This window comes from Chenopodium album, chromosome 23 (assembly GCF_948465745.1).
Source record: "Chenopodium album chromosome 23, dcCheAlbu1.1, whole genome shotgun sequence".
NCBI classification, from domain to species: domain Eukaryota; kingdom Viridiplantae; phylum Streptophyta; class Magnoliopsida; order Caryophyllales; family Amaranthaceae; genus Chenopodium; species Chenopodium album.
This window is the reverse complement of record NC_137856.1, coordinates 3581790-3598664: the sequence shown is the minus strand read 5'-3', so window position 1 is coordinate 3598664 and position 16875 is coordinate 3581790. Positions and strand designations below refer to the sequence as shown.

At 32.7% G+C, this 16875-nt stretch overlaps 2 protein-coding genes across 2 annotated transcripts; both read right to left on the bottom strand.

Annotated features, from left to right (window-relative positions):
- Positions 1-334: 334 nt before the first annotated feature.
- Positions 335-6038, bottom strand: LOC145607740 (cystathionine beta-lyase, chloroplastic-like). The gene is made up of 13 exons (XM_081663331.1): positions 5815-6038; positions 5547-5700; positions 5188-5300; positions 4300-4370; positions 4080-4171; positions 3726-3813; positions 3537-3648; positions 3261-3357; positions 3068-3149; positions 2203-2320; positions 1213-1320; positions 985-1087; positions 335-593 (listed from the first exon to the last, which is right to left on the bottom strand). The coding sequence occupies exons 1-13, from the start codon at positions 5875-5877 to the stop codon at positions 418-420; spliced, it is 1377 nt and encodes a 458-aa protein (XP_081519457.1). The 5' UTR covers positions 5878-6038; the 3' UTR covers positions 335-417.
- A 2343-nt stretch (positions 6039-8381) lies between these two features.
- LOC145607928 (pyruvate kinase 1, cytosolic-like) lies at positions 8382-16524 on the bottom strand. Its single transcript, XM_081663523.1, has 16 exons — positions 16151-16524; positions 14562-14658; positions 14366-14463; positions 14114-14269; positions 13624-13701; positions 13407-13538; positions 12872-12952; positions 12409-12477; positions 12182-12271; positions 10736-10880; positions 10559-10647; positions 10061-10156; positions 9793-9860; positions 9553-9652; positions 9365-9421; positions 8382-8815 (listed from the first exon to the last, which is right to left on the bottom strand). Exons 1-16 carry the CDS (start codon positions 16217-16219, stop codon positions 8663-8665), a joined length of 1578 nt encoding a protein of 525 aa, XP_081519649.1. The 5' UTR covers positions 16220-16524; the 3' UTR covers positions 8382-8662.
- Positions 16525-16875: the final 351 nt, after the last annotated feature.

Genomic DNA, 16875 nt, shown 5'->3' with positions numbered 1-16875 from the left:
TCAGGAAAGATAGTAACATGTTATCCCTTGAGGTTTTAGCTTTTGAGAGCCAAAAGTTCAGCTGTTGCTTCTGCCTGAAGAGGAGATACAGCAAAGATAGGCTCACTTCCCTGCAAGACCTTGCTCCCATGTTCAAAGATCACCCAGTCGGCTCCTGCATCCCATCTCTGTCCATTTGAGCTCACAGGAGCAAGTCACTATTTTCCTGGTATAAGCAACAATCTAGGGAAGCAGAAAAGACCCAAGGATTTTCACTGCCAGGCCAGAGACAATCTTCAGAAATTAAAGTTATAAACTCCTCCAACAAACTGGGAATGAAATTAAAATCTTAGTATTAACTTCATAATCAATGGAGAAGTTTATAATTAAATTTAAATATTCACAATTAAGATATTTTTTTTAAGAAAATTTGTTTTGCTAAACAGGTCCTGTTTTAAAGGCATGATCCAGATCAGCAATTAGATCATTCACATCCTCGATTCCCACTGAAATTCGGACAAGATCTTCAGTTAAACCTCTGGCTTCACGAATTGCAGCTGGTATGGAGGCATGTGACATGAAGCACGGCAAACTTATAAGTGATTTCACACTCCCTGAAAACCAGAAAACATTCAAAGTCAAGGAACCAACGTAAATTAGCTTAATCATTTCCATCTCCTCAAGCTTTCTTTATTCTCTAACTAGGTAAGAAACATCGCATATAACTCCCATTAAAAGAAAACATAAATCTACTTTACACATGCAATTGGATTAAAAAGAGAAAAAAAAAAGAGAGAGAGAGAGAGCAAAGGGAGAAAAAAAAAAAGGCAAGCATAGTGTGGGCAAATGAACAAATGCTAAGCAGATGAGCTGAAATCTATTGTGCATATACATATTCCTCGTTTACAAACATCTCAACCCAAAGATGCTTAAATACACAGAGGGTTTCAAGAAGGTTATAGCACTTTTAGAATACTTGGTGATTGTAAGAGTAAGAATATTTACCAAAACTGACAGTAATGCTGAAATACTTGGTTGTCTCCACAATATGTTTGGAGAGAGCAACAGAACCAGTAAGGAAACTAAGCACAGATCCTGCACCTTTGGCCTGCAACAAGTATGCAATCTTTTTATTTGGAGGCAGAAATATAAATTGCTGGCATATTCTGTTGCTAGAAAATATTCAATAGACATGCACATAATATAATTTAAGACGTAATAAGTAAAAATCACCTGAGAATAATGCAAAGACCGTCCAGGATGATCAGAAAGTCCAGCATAGTTAACCTTCTTAACTCTTGGATGAGAAGAGAGAAATTCAGCAATCTTCTGTGCATTATCCTGTCACAAGTACGAAGTAGTACATATCAGTGTAACGAGGAAAAATAATTTCTTCAAAGCAACAATTCAACGAATATGCTGATCCACAAGAGCGTGAGTTTAAAGTAAACAATTTTCATCCATGAAAAGATTGTCACAAGCAAACACTTGCATAGGCAGGCTGTCCATCTTTCAGTCCACACACACATACAAACTGTAAGATATCCACAAGCAAGCAAAGATATATGCTATTTTCAATGAAAGATGATCACAAGAAGATTACATTGATAAATCTTCTCCAGCTACAAATATAAAAGATTTAGGTAACGGTGGTTCCACATAAAAGATGATTGGAAAGCAGAATAAGAACATGGATCTTATCCAACTACATAATTTTTATGGAGTACCAAGCCATTAGAAATTTAAGCAGTATTTTTCATTCTATCAAACAGCATTGACGTGACCTACATGTGCAGACTCACCAAGGATCGGGACAGATGACTTAGTGTTAAAACCCAACTGTGACACATTGCCCATTATCCAACATAGTGAAAAATTGATGAACATTACTTTAACAAACTCCATAATGATAGTGAATTAGAACATTTTACTAAATTCATATCAAGCCAACTTCACAGCAACACCGGGATACTATATCTCTATTAATCAGGTAATAAGAAATTAGATATGTAATGGTCCAGCTATCAACCCCACATCATTTCTGCACATCCACCTCAAGTTTCGAACTAAGAGCATCTATCATGATAGCAGAATAGCAATGTACACAATGCTATCAACTGCATATTCATTTTAAAAAAAGATATAGCTTGAAGAATTAAGAAAAAGTTAAAGAGTTAATTGCACATGTAAATTTTCAGGCTATAATGTAATATATTGAAGCACCTGTTGCTTTTCAACACGGAGGGCCATGGTCTTGATGCCTCGCAAACAAACCCAACAGTCAAATGGAGCCAATCCAGAGCCTTCAGAATTTTGTAGGAAATACACTTCTTTTGCCAGACTGCGCCAGGAAAAAAAATGACATTTAACTTGCATTTTAATACTGATTACTGAATAACTTAAATAGACAGCTATATATCCAAAAATAAATAGGCATAATGAAGCTACAATGTATGTGCTCAGAAATCAAAAAAATATGAGACATAAATGTATAGGCAAACTGTAAAAAGGCACCATTACTCAACTTCATTTTTTACTAATAACCCAGCATGTGCTCCCTTGATAAGAGATGCATCGAAAATATGTTAAGGACAAATTTACTTCTCCATGACTAAATCCAAGCATCTTCAATAATAACCCCTCGGTTTTTTATAAATTACATCATTTTGACAAAAGCACTAATCACATGCTCTCTTTGACTTAATTTTTTTTACTATTTTAAAAATGAATAAATGTTACTATTATGTTTCATTATATTACTAACAATGACTATTTTCATAAGTTTATTTTTGTTTACAATGTTTACTAATAGACAATAAAAGATATTTATGATCAAAGTTATGTTTTGGCAAATGTGCCAGTCAAAAAGATGCAAATATAAAAAACGGAGGAAGTAATAAGATCAAATATGTAAAATGGCCAAATCATTTTTCATCATCTCCCAACTAAAATCTTACATAACTTTTATAGTGACACTGAGTGGGACACAAGTCACATTAATTGCAATAACAGAAAGAGAAGCATCTTTTAGACTTAAATATTGGATTCAGACAACAGGGATGGTGTATAGGCTCACTAATTACATTACCTTTCCCCTTTCACAGCAAGAACGCCAGCCATTATATCACTGTGCCCAGCTATAAACTTAGTAGCTGAATGCATCACAATATCTGCCATCACCAAGCAAAAGTATATATAAAAAGGTGGAAAAGAAAGAGCTCTAAAAATTCTACCTTATAGACATTAAAAGGAAAAGTCAATTATCATCACTTAGAGAGTACCTGCACCAAGTTCCAACGGCTGGGATAAAACGGGAGACATGATGCTGTTATCAACCAGTACAAGAGCACCATGTGCATGAGCTAACTCTGAAATTTTCTAAAATTGAATAAAGAAGAAAAACGTTCAACTGTTTCTCAACAAAATCTGAAATATGCTCATCACAATTTTATTATCACAGTAACAAATAAACCTATAAGACAAGCATATCTTATCTCCAAACATTTCCATGATTTCTTACAAAAGGTAAGTGAAACTTTAAAAGCCATGTAACTTACACGAATATCACATATTTGTTGTCGAGGATTGGTTGGACTCTCAAGCCAGACAAGCTTTGTCCAAGGTCCAATTGCTGATGCTACTTCCTCTAAATCAGATGTGTTCACTCGTCTGTAAATCTTTAGACCATTAGAACGTCACATAACATTAATACACTAAACATGACAAGAACAGGAAGAATCACTAACTTCACCACAATTCCTGTTTTTGGAAGAACTTGTGACAGTAATCGATCAGATCCACCATATATATCATCTCCGGCAACAATTTCCTGGCCTAGATCAAAATAGAAAGTAAGAGTGCGGATGCATTAGCACAAGTAGAATCAACCTATCACCAGGGGCAGAGTAATGAAAAAGTTACCAGCAACACATGTAATCACAAAATAACATTATTTATATCGTACAAATAAAGAAAATTAGAGGTCAATACAGTTTGGCTAGTAAATCCTGAGCACAAATTGTTATAACAATGCATACTGTACAAAGATTTCATTGCTGACAAGAAGAATATGAATCTGAAGAGGCAAAAGATAGCAATACCGGTTCCAATAAGACGAGTGACAGCAGCAAGAGCAGCCATTCCACTAGTAAAGCAGAACGCTCGATCAGCCTTATCCAGCTGTGCCAGGAGTCTGCAACATATAAATAGTAAAAAAAGTGGGGGAAATGAGTGTAAAATTTCACAAAGATTATGGTTTGTACATGAAAACAAAAGATACGAGCCAATGTTGAATGAAATGTTGGACTAGTGAAGTATTACCTTTCCAGGACATCACGTGTAGGATTCCCACTCCTTGTATAATCATAAGGACCATTCTCAGTTGCTGATGGCTAGATATGAGAAGATTAAGCATGCAATAGTATCAGATTAATGTAGCAGAAACGGATAATGACAATGGAAAAAGAATTCAGTCATCCAAGTCAGAACTTATAGGATAGCTGAGGTAGTTGTTTTCATGTACCAAGGCACAGTATATTGAAACAAATAAAAGTTACATATACATTTAAACTCCGTATAATACAGTAGAAATGTATAGAGATGTATACATGCCCAAAATCACATACTCCAACCATTAATGCTTAGATTCTAATAAATGCATTTTCAAATTCATACTCTGTAATAAGTACACAATAATCACTGTAATTGGAGCAAGAGCATCTCCATGGCCAATGGGGGGGATAAAATAAGAGATTTAAAAGAGGGATCCCAGTGGATGGGTTAGCAAAATTGAGAACTTTTTCCAACAACTCATTTTTGAAAAACTTTCAGTTTAAAAATATAAATAAATAAATAAAAACTCTGCATTGCGCTGATGGATAGAAAGTAATTATATTCGGGACTCATTGATGAGTCTCACCAAAGGACATACAAGTCTTTAAAGATTAAATAAAATTAGAGAGCTCGACATTGGAGATTAATAAGTACGAGTAGTTACAAGTTACAAAAGGTAATGAAACCGGAAATGAATCACGCCATTGAAGATGATCTAATATCACATTAATTATCTACATTTGCAGAATATACTCCCATTCATCCAAAATCTAATCAAAATTATAGATTATTATCATTACATACTTTCTTATACATTGACTACATCATCCTAAAACATCAAAAAGAATGTATCAATGTGAGTAATTCATAGCTTGCCTGCTTAAAAGTGGCTGTCTGATACAATGGTGTGCTCATCGAACTGTAAGGATCAAAACTGCTGTCGAAATTCATCAACATTGTCGCAACACTTGGCTCCTTAACCTCCATTTCTACAGTTTATATTCAAACCCCAATTATTAAAACAAATAAATTACTTAATTAATCAAAGAAAGCAAAACGAAGAATCGAAAATACTAAAAATCACTCGTTAATCGGTGTAATTAATACTCGGATAATGCTTAATGTCTCATAATTTAGGAGACTATCAAAGTTGAACAACATTTAGAGACGAAGGGAGTACAAAATCAGCTCAAAAAAAAAAAAAAAGGAGGAAATAAAGTATAAAAAGTATTCACCATTGAAACACTCTGCAACACCATCAACCAAAGCTCCAGTTTTGACATCCATGGATTTATCATTCATACACTTGAGCTCAAATGTTCGATTTTTGGCGCCGAATATCGGCGAATTGAATCCGATTCTCACCGGATAAACCCCAAATGCGTATTTCTGGAAAAAAAATCGAATCAAAAATGAGAAATCCAATGAAATTAATACAATTAGAGTACGAATTAATCTAATTAGGGTAAACTAATAGGAAATTGGGGAAGAAAAATGGCATACATGAGAGCTAAAATCGGAGGAAATAGAGGATGATGAAGGTGGTATAGAAAGAGAAGCCGCCATTTTAGAAGGTGATGAAAAAATTTGTAGGGTTTATAAGAGGGTTAATGAGCTAAATTAAGTAAAAATATTGAAGAAAATTAAATTACAGTTAAAGTTCAACTGCTAGATTTTTTGAGGAGAGAGAATGTAGGCGAGAAATGCAGTCAGATTCAAGAACAATATCTGGTACCTGAATCTGAAAGTGGGTATCAACATCAACACCATTATTTTTACACTAAGTGCTGAGATTACGACAATATAAGCAATTTATCTCATCAATTTAGCGTGTTGACTTCAGCTTAATTTCAGTTCACTTCAATTCAGCTTCTAATTTCCTTTCTCTTATAAAATGTCCATTTCAACTCTATTCAATTCAGTCCAGTTCAACTCCAATCAATTCAGTTCAGTTCAGTTCAGTTCAGTTTATTTCAGCTCAGTTCAGTAAATGTGAATAGACCCTAGTAAAAGTAAGTTTTAATCGATAAATTAATTTAAACTCGGAGAAATTTATTTTATTTCAATAATGTTAATTTTTAGTGTAGCAAAAATAAGGTAAAGAGATGGCCTTAATTTTCTTGTCAATCTTTGAAAGATTAAACGAATTACAGTTGATAATGTATGGCCTTGTTTGGTAAATGGCTTTTAGTTGGCTTTTTGGTTGGCTTTTGGCTTTTGGCTTTTTCTTTTGGTCAAACAGCCAAAATACTTGTTTGGTAAATGGCTTTTGAGCTAGGTGAAAAAGGCGGCTTTTTCGCCAAAAACAAAAAGCTAGTCTTACTAGCTTTTTGGTTTTGGCTTTTGGCTTTTCATTAAACAAATTACTTTTATCCTTAATTAATAATTAATAATTAATAATTAATAATTAATAATCAGTAATTAATAATTAGTAATAAATAATTAATAATTAACAATCAGTAATTGATAATTAATTAATAATCATTAATTAATAATTTGTAATTAGTAATTGATAATTAATAATTAATAATCAGTAATTAGTGATTAATAATTAGTAATTAATAATTAATTATTAATAATTATAAATTATTAATTAGTAATTATAAATTATTAATTAGTAATTAATAATTTATAATTAGTAATTAATAATCAATAATCAATAGTTAATAATTTATAATTAGTATTTAATAATCAATACTTATTAATTAATAATTTATAATTAGTAATCAGTAATACAAAGTAATTAATAATTTATAATTAGTAATTAATAATCTATTATTAGTAATTAATAATTAATAATAATTTGTATTTAATAATCAGAAAAGTAGTAGACTAGTAGTTATAAGTACTTAAAAATTAATATTTAGTACTCCGTAATTAGTAATTATTAGTATTTAATTATTAATAACTAGTAATTAACAATTATTAGTAATATTTAATTAATAATAAGTGCTTAATAATTAGTAATTAGTACTTAATAGCTAGTGGTTTATAATTAATAATTAGTAATTATAAATTAGTAGATAATATTTTGTATTAGTAATTAATAATTAGTAATACTGATAATAAATGTATAAGAATACATAATAATGCCCTTTAAGTTGTTTTGCATAGTTACAGCCAATATCTAACAGCTGATTTTACCAAACATGTTTACATACAATAAATAGTCAAACAGCCACTACAAACAGCCAATACTAACAGCCAGTCAAACAAGCCAAGTTAAACAGCCAGCAGCCAACAGCCAACAACCAATTGCCAAACAAGGCCTATGTGTTATAAGAATGATTTCCTTTGATAATGTATGTGTTATAAGAATGATTTCCTTATTCCAACTTTCCCAAGCACATGTATAATTGTTAGCTCATGCCAAAATTTCGAATCTAAATACTCATGGTGAAGTTTTTAGCACAACGGTATAATTGTTTTTATATTTTTACCTTAGTAAAAATAATTTATTTTTCAGCAAAAATAAAGTAAAGAGAACAAGCCTTAGTTACAATGAAACTAATACTCCCTCTGTTTCTTTATTAATGTCCACTTTCTCTCTATTATGTGAGTAATAAATGATAGAAAGTGGACATTAATAAAGAGACGGAGGAAACTAGGATCTTAGTGTAGATATGCAAATTTCATTCTCTAACAAGTGTATTGTAATCTTACCTGATATCCTAGCCTAAGTTTGTCTAGTATGTCATAACTCGACGATTATATCAAGACACCACGGCTTCTATTGGATGTTCCTAATGAAGATTATAATTGCGTATCCAGTGTATATACTCCAAGAACACCCACATGTGAGGGAAGTATCGAAACTCTTTTGTTATGCATAAGTTAATTATCGTATATTGGAGATGTAATTAAATAACCAGTTTATAAGCTTAAGAGTTATTTAACCTATCATCAATTGTTTAGACCAACTAAAAAATACATCAAAACAAAACAAATAGGAAACAGCAGCTAAAATCAGCAATACTGATTTAAGTCCTAACAAGCATTTGATCCATTTCTCTCTAATTTTACGAGCATGAAAATGTGTAAACAGAAGTCATTGAGCCATCTCAAGTGCATTGAGTCAAAGATACCTACTCCTTTTATTGATTGTGAAAGAACACGAATATGTTTGTATAAGCTAAACATTGAAAATTGCTGTAGCTTTACATTTTAAACAAACGCGTTCTTTTCCTAACAACCTAAGCTTGATTATTCTTATACTTGAATGTCAAAGCACAAGCTATCAACCTTAAAATTTAAATACAAATGCTTGGGTTGTAGTGTGTCTAATGAACAACCCAAGCAATCACAAGATGAAAACTGAAATCTAAGAACAGCACGGCATAAGCTGTTGTAGCTAGTCATCAAACTGGACAATCTCAACAACAGACGAATCCCCAATCTTCTGAAAGACAACCACTTTGTCCTTGGGTCTCAATAGTCCCATGGTTTTGCCGTGATGAAAAACGAGCTTCATCACTGACTCTGCATTGACAACCCCTATGTTGGCCTGGAGAAAATAACGCATATACCAATTGGAAAAAAATTAGTTAATATGTCTAATTGTCTATAAATCAACTTTGGTCGGACAAAATACTCCGTAAAAAAAAAACAAAACAAAACTGATGCTAACAAAATTGTTATACTGTCAAGATTTTTAGAGATAACATAACAAATAGCTTATGAGAAACACATATAAAACATATGAGCAACTATTTAAGTTTTTGAGCAATTTAAAGACCAAAATTATCAGAATATTCAGAAAAAAATCCTTGGATTCTAGTCCTATTTTTTCACTATTTTATACGCTTCTGCACAATAAGCAGCAAGCCGCAAAGTTTAATGCATAAAAACTAGAAGAAGATTAGAATGTGATGAGATCAAACTTTAAACTTCGATCTTATCTAGCTAACTTCAGTTGCCACTCTATTTTTCACAGATTATCTGAGTCCAACATAGAGTATTGATGACATCCTTTTCAGAAATATACTATATTTTTCACTTTTGGGAAATGATTTTATACAATTACTTGGAAAGAGATAAGTTGAAAATATCTTACAGCTTCAGCGCTTGCTAGGAGAGGAAAAACTCCACGTACACCAAGCAACTGTCGTGCCTGAACAATAAAAAATAAACATTTAGGAATCCGGAAGACGGGAGGCAAACTGAAAAATGATAACCCTGATAAAAAGGACAAAAAAGATACAGAGTAGTCTAGTGTATATGATCTATGAGAAGAAATGCTACCTGCATTGAACCAGTGACACTCCATTTTATAGTATTTGACTTCACAAGAGGAGTGACAATTGCAAAGATAGGAATAGATGGTCTATATTTAGAAATCAACCTATTCAAAGAAGAAAAAAAAACAACATCAAATTGAGCTAAAAATGTATCGTCAACAGAAATTTATAACAAAATATAAAAATAGTAATAAAAAAAGCAAGCAACTGCAAAACTTTCAATATCATGTAAATGAAAATACACCTTGCTGCTGCCCCAGATGAGGTGAACACAGCAATCATAGCTGCATGTACTTTGATAGCAACCCGTACCTATATAATGGGTAGCCTCAATATGTTATTTTTACCATGAGATATTCAGAAAACTTAAGTGACCAATAGATTACTGATCAAGGAGAGAAGGTTGAAACTTCATTATTAACTATTAAGTATATTATATTCATAGCTATAGCATATGCATCTAACATACAGCACAAGTGACTTGTAATAAATAGAGTGTTCAGAGATAGTACCGCTGAAGAAGCAACAGATTCAGCATGAGATAGAGGTTCTCCAGCGTAGTTGACAATACGCTTGAAATTTAATTCTTGGTTGTATACATATTCAGCCTACACGAAGCAGCATCCCAAGTCAATAGCCATCACCATTTTTCAGCTTTTTATAACAGTGGACTGAAACAATAGTAAAGCCCCGTTCTCTTCACCTTATTTCTGCTAATTATTTATTGCTTAGCTTAAATTATTTATTACTGATTATAAACAATAGTATTATTTTTTTCTTCTTTAAAGTTACTGATTTTTACTGATTAAAACTTTTTTTTATTGAACTGAATTTTTTTTTACTAAATATTATTTAAATAAAGTGAAGAGAATAGGGCCTAAGTAAAAATGTTGTACTTAGTAGTCATTATTTGCTTGCTTTTCATAGAGGGGTAGCTCAGTTCCTGCTTTTCATGAACCCATGAAACAGAAACAATGAAACCTAACAGTTTTAGTTGATAGAAAACTCACTTCAGAACAAATTTTCCTAACAGTTTTTATAGCTTCAATTGGATACAAGCCACCAAAAGTCTCTCCTCCTAACAAAATGCCATCAGCACCTGTAGAAAAAACCCAGAAAACAAAAAAATGAATCTTCTGAAGTAACTATGATCAGGATATAGCTTTAAACAAGAAGAGTTTACAAACCATCTAACACAGCATTGGCAACATCTGTTGCTTCTGCTCGAGTTGGTCTCAGATTTCCGAACATACTATCCACTACTCTGGTGATAATAAGAGGCTTCCCAGCCATGTTACACCTATATGCAGCAGATTTTTGAAACAAGAAAACCTAGAGAAAAAAAACCCAAGCATTAATTAATATTTATCAAAGTAAACTGTGGAACAAATCCTTTCTATAACGTATGAAATCCACCCCAAAAAATATGCAGTTGTACAAAAGTGACAAACAACTAGGATTCTAGGAAACTTAAGATGTACCGTCAGGATATACTTAAATTCAACTTATTTGGCTTCCAAGAAAAGGAGAGGTAAACAAAGGAGAAAGTAATGCCTGAGGTGATTGATTTTCAAGCAAAGGAGAAAGAAAAACAAAGAATGGAAATTTATATACAACAGAATCGCAAGGCTCCCTCCTTCCCTTTTTGCTTGTTTCATTTATTTTAATGGGGTCTCCCAATTTATTTGCCACATTATCATTTTAGAAAACTTTCTCTCTTGAGTTGGGTCCCACACTTATCCACTCATATTTTTCGCTCTACCTTTTCAGTTACATAAATCTTGTGCAAATCACTACTGGGCAAGTAGACAAGGACGGCGAGAGTATATAGAAAAAACAAGAGATTTGATATTTTTGAGCAGAATAGACCTGCTTTAATGCTAAAATTTTCAAGAATGAAGGATAAAGGGAAGAATGTAATCACCCAGCATAGGGGTGGAAAGATTACAGGGGAAGTAGTGGCATTTTTGTAGCTCATTAGGCCCTTGAGTATTGTGCAAGGCAGAAGGTTTTCATGAAAGGAGAAGAATTGATCAGTAGAGGATTATTTAGAGAAGTTGTAATTGACGGAGCTTGAGACATTGTCAACCTCTCAAAAGTTGGCTTGGCTGTTTTGGTGATGCTCACCTTGATTGTTGCAATATCTTGACGATCTCCCCAAATTAATTGGCAATTCCTTTTAATATTATTTTTATCTTTTTAAATTCTTCTGTGTTAGAGTGAGTGAAGCTAAAGATCAAATTTATTTCTACCATTCTGATACATATATATGCATGATCAAGCTTATTATGCACTCATTTGTGCAGCTTACAATTCTTTTGAATCACATGTAACAATGAAAGTTCTCTATACTAGCTTAGATCGTTTATTCATTTTACCCTTTTCTCTATCCCAGCTAAGCAAACAAATTAGAGTTCTCATGGAAGATTTGACCACTAGGTCATGTTCTGCTCACCCTTACATAAAAAGTCCAGATAAGTTTAAGGTTAACTCAAGTTCAATTCACAACAGCATGTTATAATAAGTTTTGATAAGTCCTAATTAGCTCAGTTAAGCAAGTTTCAGGGAAAAGGTACACAAGTAAACCAGAACTTATTAAATTTTTTAATAGCACAGAGAACAAATAAGCTGACCTTCTCTGGAGGAAGGTCAACTCCTAAATTTCCCCGAGCAAGGATAACACCATCTGATTCTTTCAGGATCTCATCAAAATGCTTCAATCCCTGTAAAATATTGCACATAAGAAAAATAAATAGGGCTAAACTACTGAAGGATTAAATTAATATATTTAATCACAGACAGGATCAAAACATTATCGATCCTTCTGAATGGTCATTGCATACAGTTCATAGAAGCTCACCTCTACTGTTTCAACTTTAGCATATATTTGGGTCTCTTGAAGATTATGAGCTGCAAGGAATGCTCTGACCTAACAGAGACAGGCAGAAGAATATAAGGATGACAAGGACCCATTGTATTGTTGACAAGGTGCTTCTACATTACATCAGCAATAAAAGGGGGGGGGGGGTGAATACTAAAAACACTTAGATCCTTATTCCTTACTAAATAGGATCTTAAATATAAAAAGTACATGAGCATATCTCGGCTTCTATATTTACTGCATCTCCTATATATCACTATTTTTCAGTTTTTAAGACTCCTTTTATTTGTGATCTCTAACAGTTAAACGTTTTTTGCTCAAATAAATTTCTTTATACTCTTCAGCATCTCAAATTTCACCATCACTATGAAAGATGACAACATGAGACACAGGGAGAGTAATCAATAAAACACAGCAGTAGAGAACTGAAAAAGAAACTGACCTCTCGGACATCATCCGCATGGCGGGTATAGTGCAAGGAAATAATATCAACCTTATTGTGAGCGCCCCAAGTGGAAATAATCTGTTATAACAATAATATCGCAATAAATTAAAGCAATAGAAATAACATAGTTTTAAAAGAAATGTCCACAAGAACTCATGAAGTGAAAGCAACACACAGAGAGTGACATTCCAGCCAATTTAGTTTCTGACGAAAATAAAAATAGGCATCAAGCTTGATCCTTCAACTTTTCAGTAAGTTTATGCAAATTCACTCAACTTTACATAAAATGCACATTAAATATTGATCCTTGAGGATATGTCCTGTAAATAAGTTTGAGGATGAGATAAAGGCAGAATACAACAATGTTACTAGGAGTAAATCCCTTCTTCAATAAAAATCATGCTTCTGTACCTCAACAAAGACAACAATGGTGGAAATGAATCCACAAACGAACCCACTTATTAATATTGCTAGCTCCGCAACTGGGATGAAGTTGAGCTCAATGTAAGCATTCATGAAAAGAGATGATTACCTGTTTATCAATATCCGTTAGAGTAGATGAATCGGCCTGAACACCCGAAATGTGCAAGTTGAAGTTTAATCCTGTCAATGTTGCACTATTTTTGATTTGACAGATGATGTCTGCACCCTTTGTCTCTGATACCTAATAAAATAATAAAGATACAGAAGAAAATTACAGGGAATGCATTAGAGAAAGAATCAAAAGAATGCCTGGATGCAGTGTTCACCTCTAGCCATACGGATGAGGTTTCACTTCCCGTGAAGAGATATTGCCCAAGAAAAACAGTATCACCTTTCTTCACTTCCTGCAATCAGAGAAAATTGTTCAGGGGTCGTTTAGAAACAGAAGCATCAGCTATTGTGATAGCCTGATAGGTTTAATACATTCGTTCAAATCCATTTAGTACACAAAAGGCATCCAGTCGACAAAATTCATGCAGGCACTGGAATAACCCCATCATTTTCTTAAATTAATCTTTGATAGTAAAATAAATAAATAAATAAAGCACCCTTTCAGGGGAAAAATTGTTCTTGAAAAGATATTCCAAAAGAAACAGAAGATGAGAACATCTATATTGAAAACATAGGCAATTATGAAAGAGTGCAAAGCTTACATAGTATACAGGAGAATCTGGTAGCTATTAAATTGTTAATTACAGCAAAGGGAATTGCCTCATGGAAACTTATGCACAGCCGAGGAAATGAAAAATGTCATACCTTTGCAAATCCCACATAGTTGATTGGCAAAACTTCTGATGATGGCTCTTTAGTGGTATCCGGAGTGATCGTCACAAAATTATCAGCTTTCAGCTCAATAGGATTACCAGTTTTATTAGAAACTAGGATTTCAGGACCCACGGTATCTAGCATAACCTATAAGGCATTTTTTTTAGTGTCATTCCAGTACGAGAATCACTTAGCCAAGTATATCTATCCAGTATCATGAACTACAATTAAAGATTAACTTACAGCACACAGCTTTTTAGCTTTTCTAGTACCAGCCCTCAGATTGTCAATGGTCTCTTGGTGGTAATCAGAGTCAAAGCAAGAGAAGTCAAATCGTGCAACTACAGGTATAGAAAAGAAGATGGTAAGCAGAACTAACTTTAAAAATATGCTCAGCTAACATGTTTGAAGCATACAGAAATACCACATCAAACTTTACCTGACATTCCTGCGTTTAGACAAGCCTCAATAGTCTCGACAGAACGTGACTTTGGTCCTAAAGTTACCATAATTTTTGTCAACGATGGAGAAAAATCCTGCACACAAATTTGTTGGAGATCATTAGATAATACATTCCTATTCACTGCTTGAGATGAGAATAATTGAGAGAGCATCAAGCATACAAGAATTAAGAAAAATAACAGATTGATGGAGCATAAACTACTGCATAAAATCTTGTTAGAAGCATATTCACCAATGTTTTACCCTCCTGCTAAGCGATCAACAATCTCACAGAATGATGGAAACTTAACAGAAGAAAAACATTAGAAACAAAAGTAATAATGACTGTATTTATCCACCTAGGTTTACTTAAGTATACCATATACATTGATCAGCATCATTAACCACTTTTAGGCCTCCCAAATCCCTCAGGCCCCTCGTTCCCTGTGAGGCTGTGAGAATAGGGTCTGGAGAATGGAGATCAGGAAAAGTTGAAACAGATGATCAGCTGGACAATCATACAGGCTAGCTTTTGACTTCGATCAGTTCAATAACTTTTCCATGGAGACCCACCAGTTGATTATGTTTTGACATATTGTGTAAAAAATGGAGCAGACACTATTCCTAACTTAAACAAGTAAATCCAGACTATCATCCGAGAACTCTCCTACAAATTCGTAATTCTATTCTTTAAAACAAAAATGCAGTAGTTATCAATGGAGCAGGCACCATTGTTCCAACATCATAAATAATCCAATTAAGTACTTTCCATACAAAATACATCAATCATACAAAATTGACAGGAGAAGGACCTTAAAGTCAAAGTGAAGTGCAAATCAATATTTTCTTAACACCAAAAACAACAAGAGTGCAACTACAGAGTAATATCATAATTATTATGCTAGTGGTAAGACTTCTAACAAATTACAGGTCTAAATTAGGTTCAGCAATATTAAGTTTGGTTCATTAATTCACCAAAAATGATTTGAAGAGATTACAGCCTCAGCCATTCACCCAAATAATCACATATTCTAAAATTGTAAAAAGTCACTTTCACTAACACATTATTATTCAATTGCCAAAATTACTCCACTCAAACTAAGGGACAAAATAAATTAAAATTATTACTAGTACTTATATTTCAATGATGTTTTTTTTTTTAAACAATAAAATTGTTATAACTCTGATAATTTGCTCACAATAAAATTATCTTATTCTTTATAGGTGCAAATGAAATGAAGCTAACACTTAAAACTGTTAAAAGCTTACAACTTTTCTCTTATCAACAACTTTTCTCTTTTCTCATCTTACAATTTTTACACATTTTCCCTTACTTTTTTATAAATTCATCATCATTTTATTATATTCACCTACTTTTATCAAGCTTTCATAAAAACAAAGAATCTACCATAAGTGGGTAGATCAAGAAAATAGAGGGAATAATACAGATTGCAGATATTACACATCTCAACAAAAATACCCAACTCAAGTGCAGCAAATTAACCACATAATTAATTAATTAATTAATTATAAATTTACATTATATACTAATTCAAGAGTATTAAAAGATGAAATTCAAAGTAGTACCGATTTAGTGGGAGTAAGAACAGAGGAGAGACGAACAGGCTCTTCAAGCATCATTTGACCGCCCTGCATTTTTTCCTGAGTTTTTTTTTTTTCTTTTAATTCTACAGTTTTAAAGAAAATTCAAGAATTTTTCAAAATCTGGGTTTAAACCAAAACTAAAGTCAAAATTATTTTGCTAAATCTGGGTTTAATCAAGATTTTTTTTTTTCTTTTTAGTTGAAATTGGGTGATGTACTAAAAAGATTTGACTCACTCACTAGCAGTGTGCTGCTACTGTATATATGGAAAGTTGTCTGAAAATCAAGAAATTGAAGAAAATAAATTCCAAATATCTAAAAATAGTGAGATCCAAATTTCAATAAATTCCAATAAAAACACATTTTTAGTAGTAGGTGGAAAAACAAAACAAAATGTGAAATTACGAAAATAGACCTCCTATTTTGTAGTGACTCTAGTGAGTGGTTCTTCCCTTTAAGCACATGAGCAAACTCGTGTAAGGCAAGGGCAATGCCAATAGGACATATCATATTCATAAATCATACCCACTTAAACGACAAAAGTCACAAAAACAAATAATTGACCGACGTAAATTTATCATTTTCTTACGATATTATATTGATTTTACATCTTTGATTTTGATATTTGTATGAGAGAATTTATATAGGACCACAAATGAACATTATATTGAAATATGATTGAATTTAAAGTAGTTGTGTGTTAAATTG

Excerpts from the sequence above, each read along its gene's own strand:
- LOC145607740 (XM_081663331.1), bottom strand. The coding sequence starts at position 5,877 with ATGGCGGCTTCTCTTTCTATACCACCTTCATCATCCTCTATTTCCTCC. Across the intron at positions 4,371-5,187 it reads AGACAGCCACTTTTAAGCAG|CCATCAGCAACTGAGAATGG; the intron begins GCAAGCTATGAA and ends TCTCATATCTAG. Across the intron at positions 1,088-1,212 it reads GGTCTTTGCATTATTCTCAG|GCCAAAGGTGCAGGATCTGT; the intron begins GTGATTTTTACT and ends TACTTGTTGCAG.
- LOC145607928 (XM_081663523.1), bottom strand. The coding sequence starts at position 16,219 with ATGCAGGGCGGTCAAATGATGCTTGAAGAGCCTGTTCGTCTCTCCTCT. Across the intron at positions 12,953-13,406 it reads TAACGGATATTGATAAACAG|ATTATTTCCACTTGGGGCGC; the intron begins GTAATCATCTCT and ends TTGTTATAACAG. Across the intron at positions 10,157-10,558 it reads TTAGGAAAATTTGTTCTGAA|GCTGAATATGTATACAACCA; the intron begins GTGAGTTTTCTA and ends TGCTTCGTGTAG.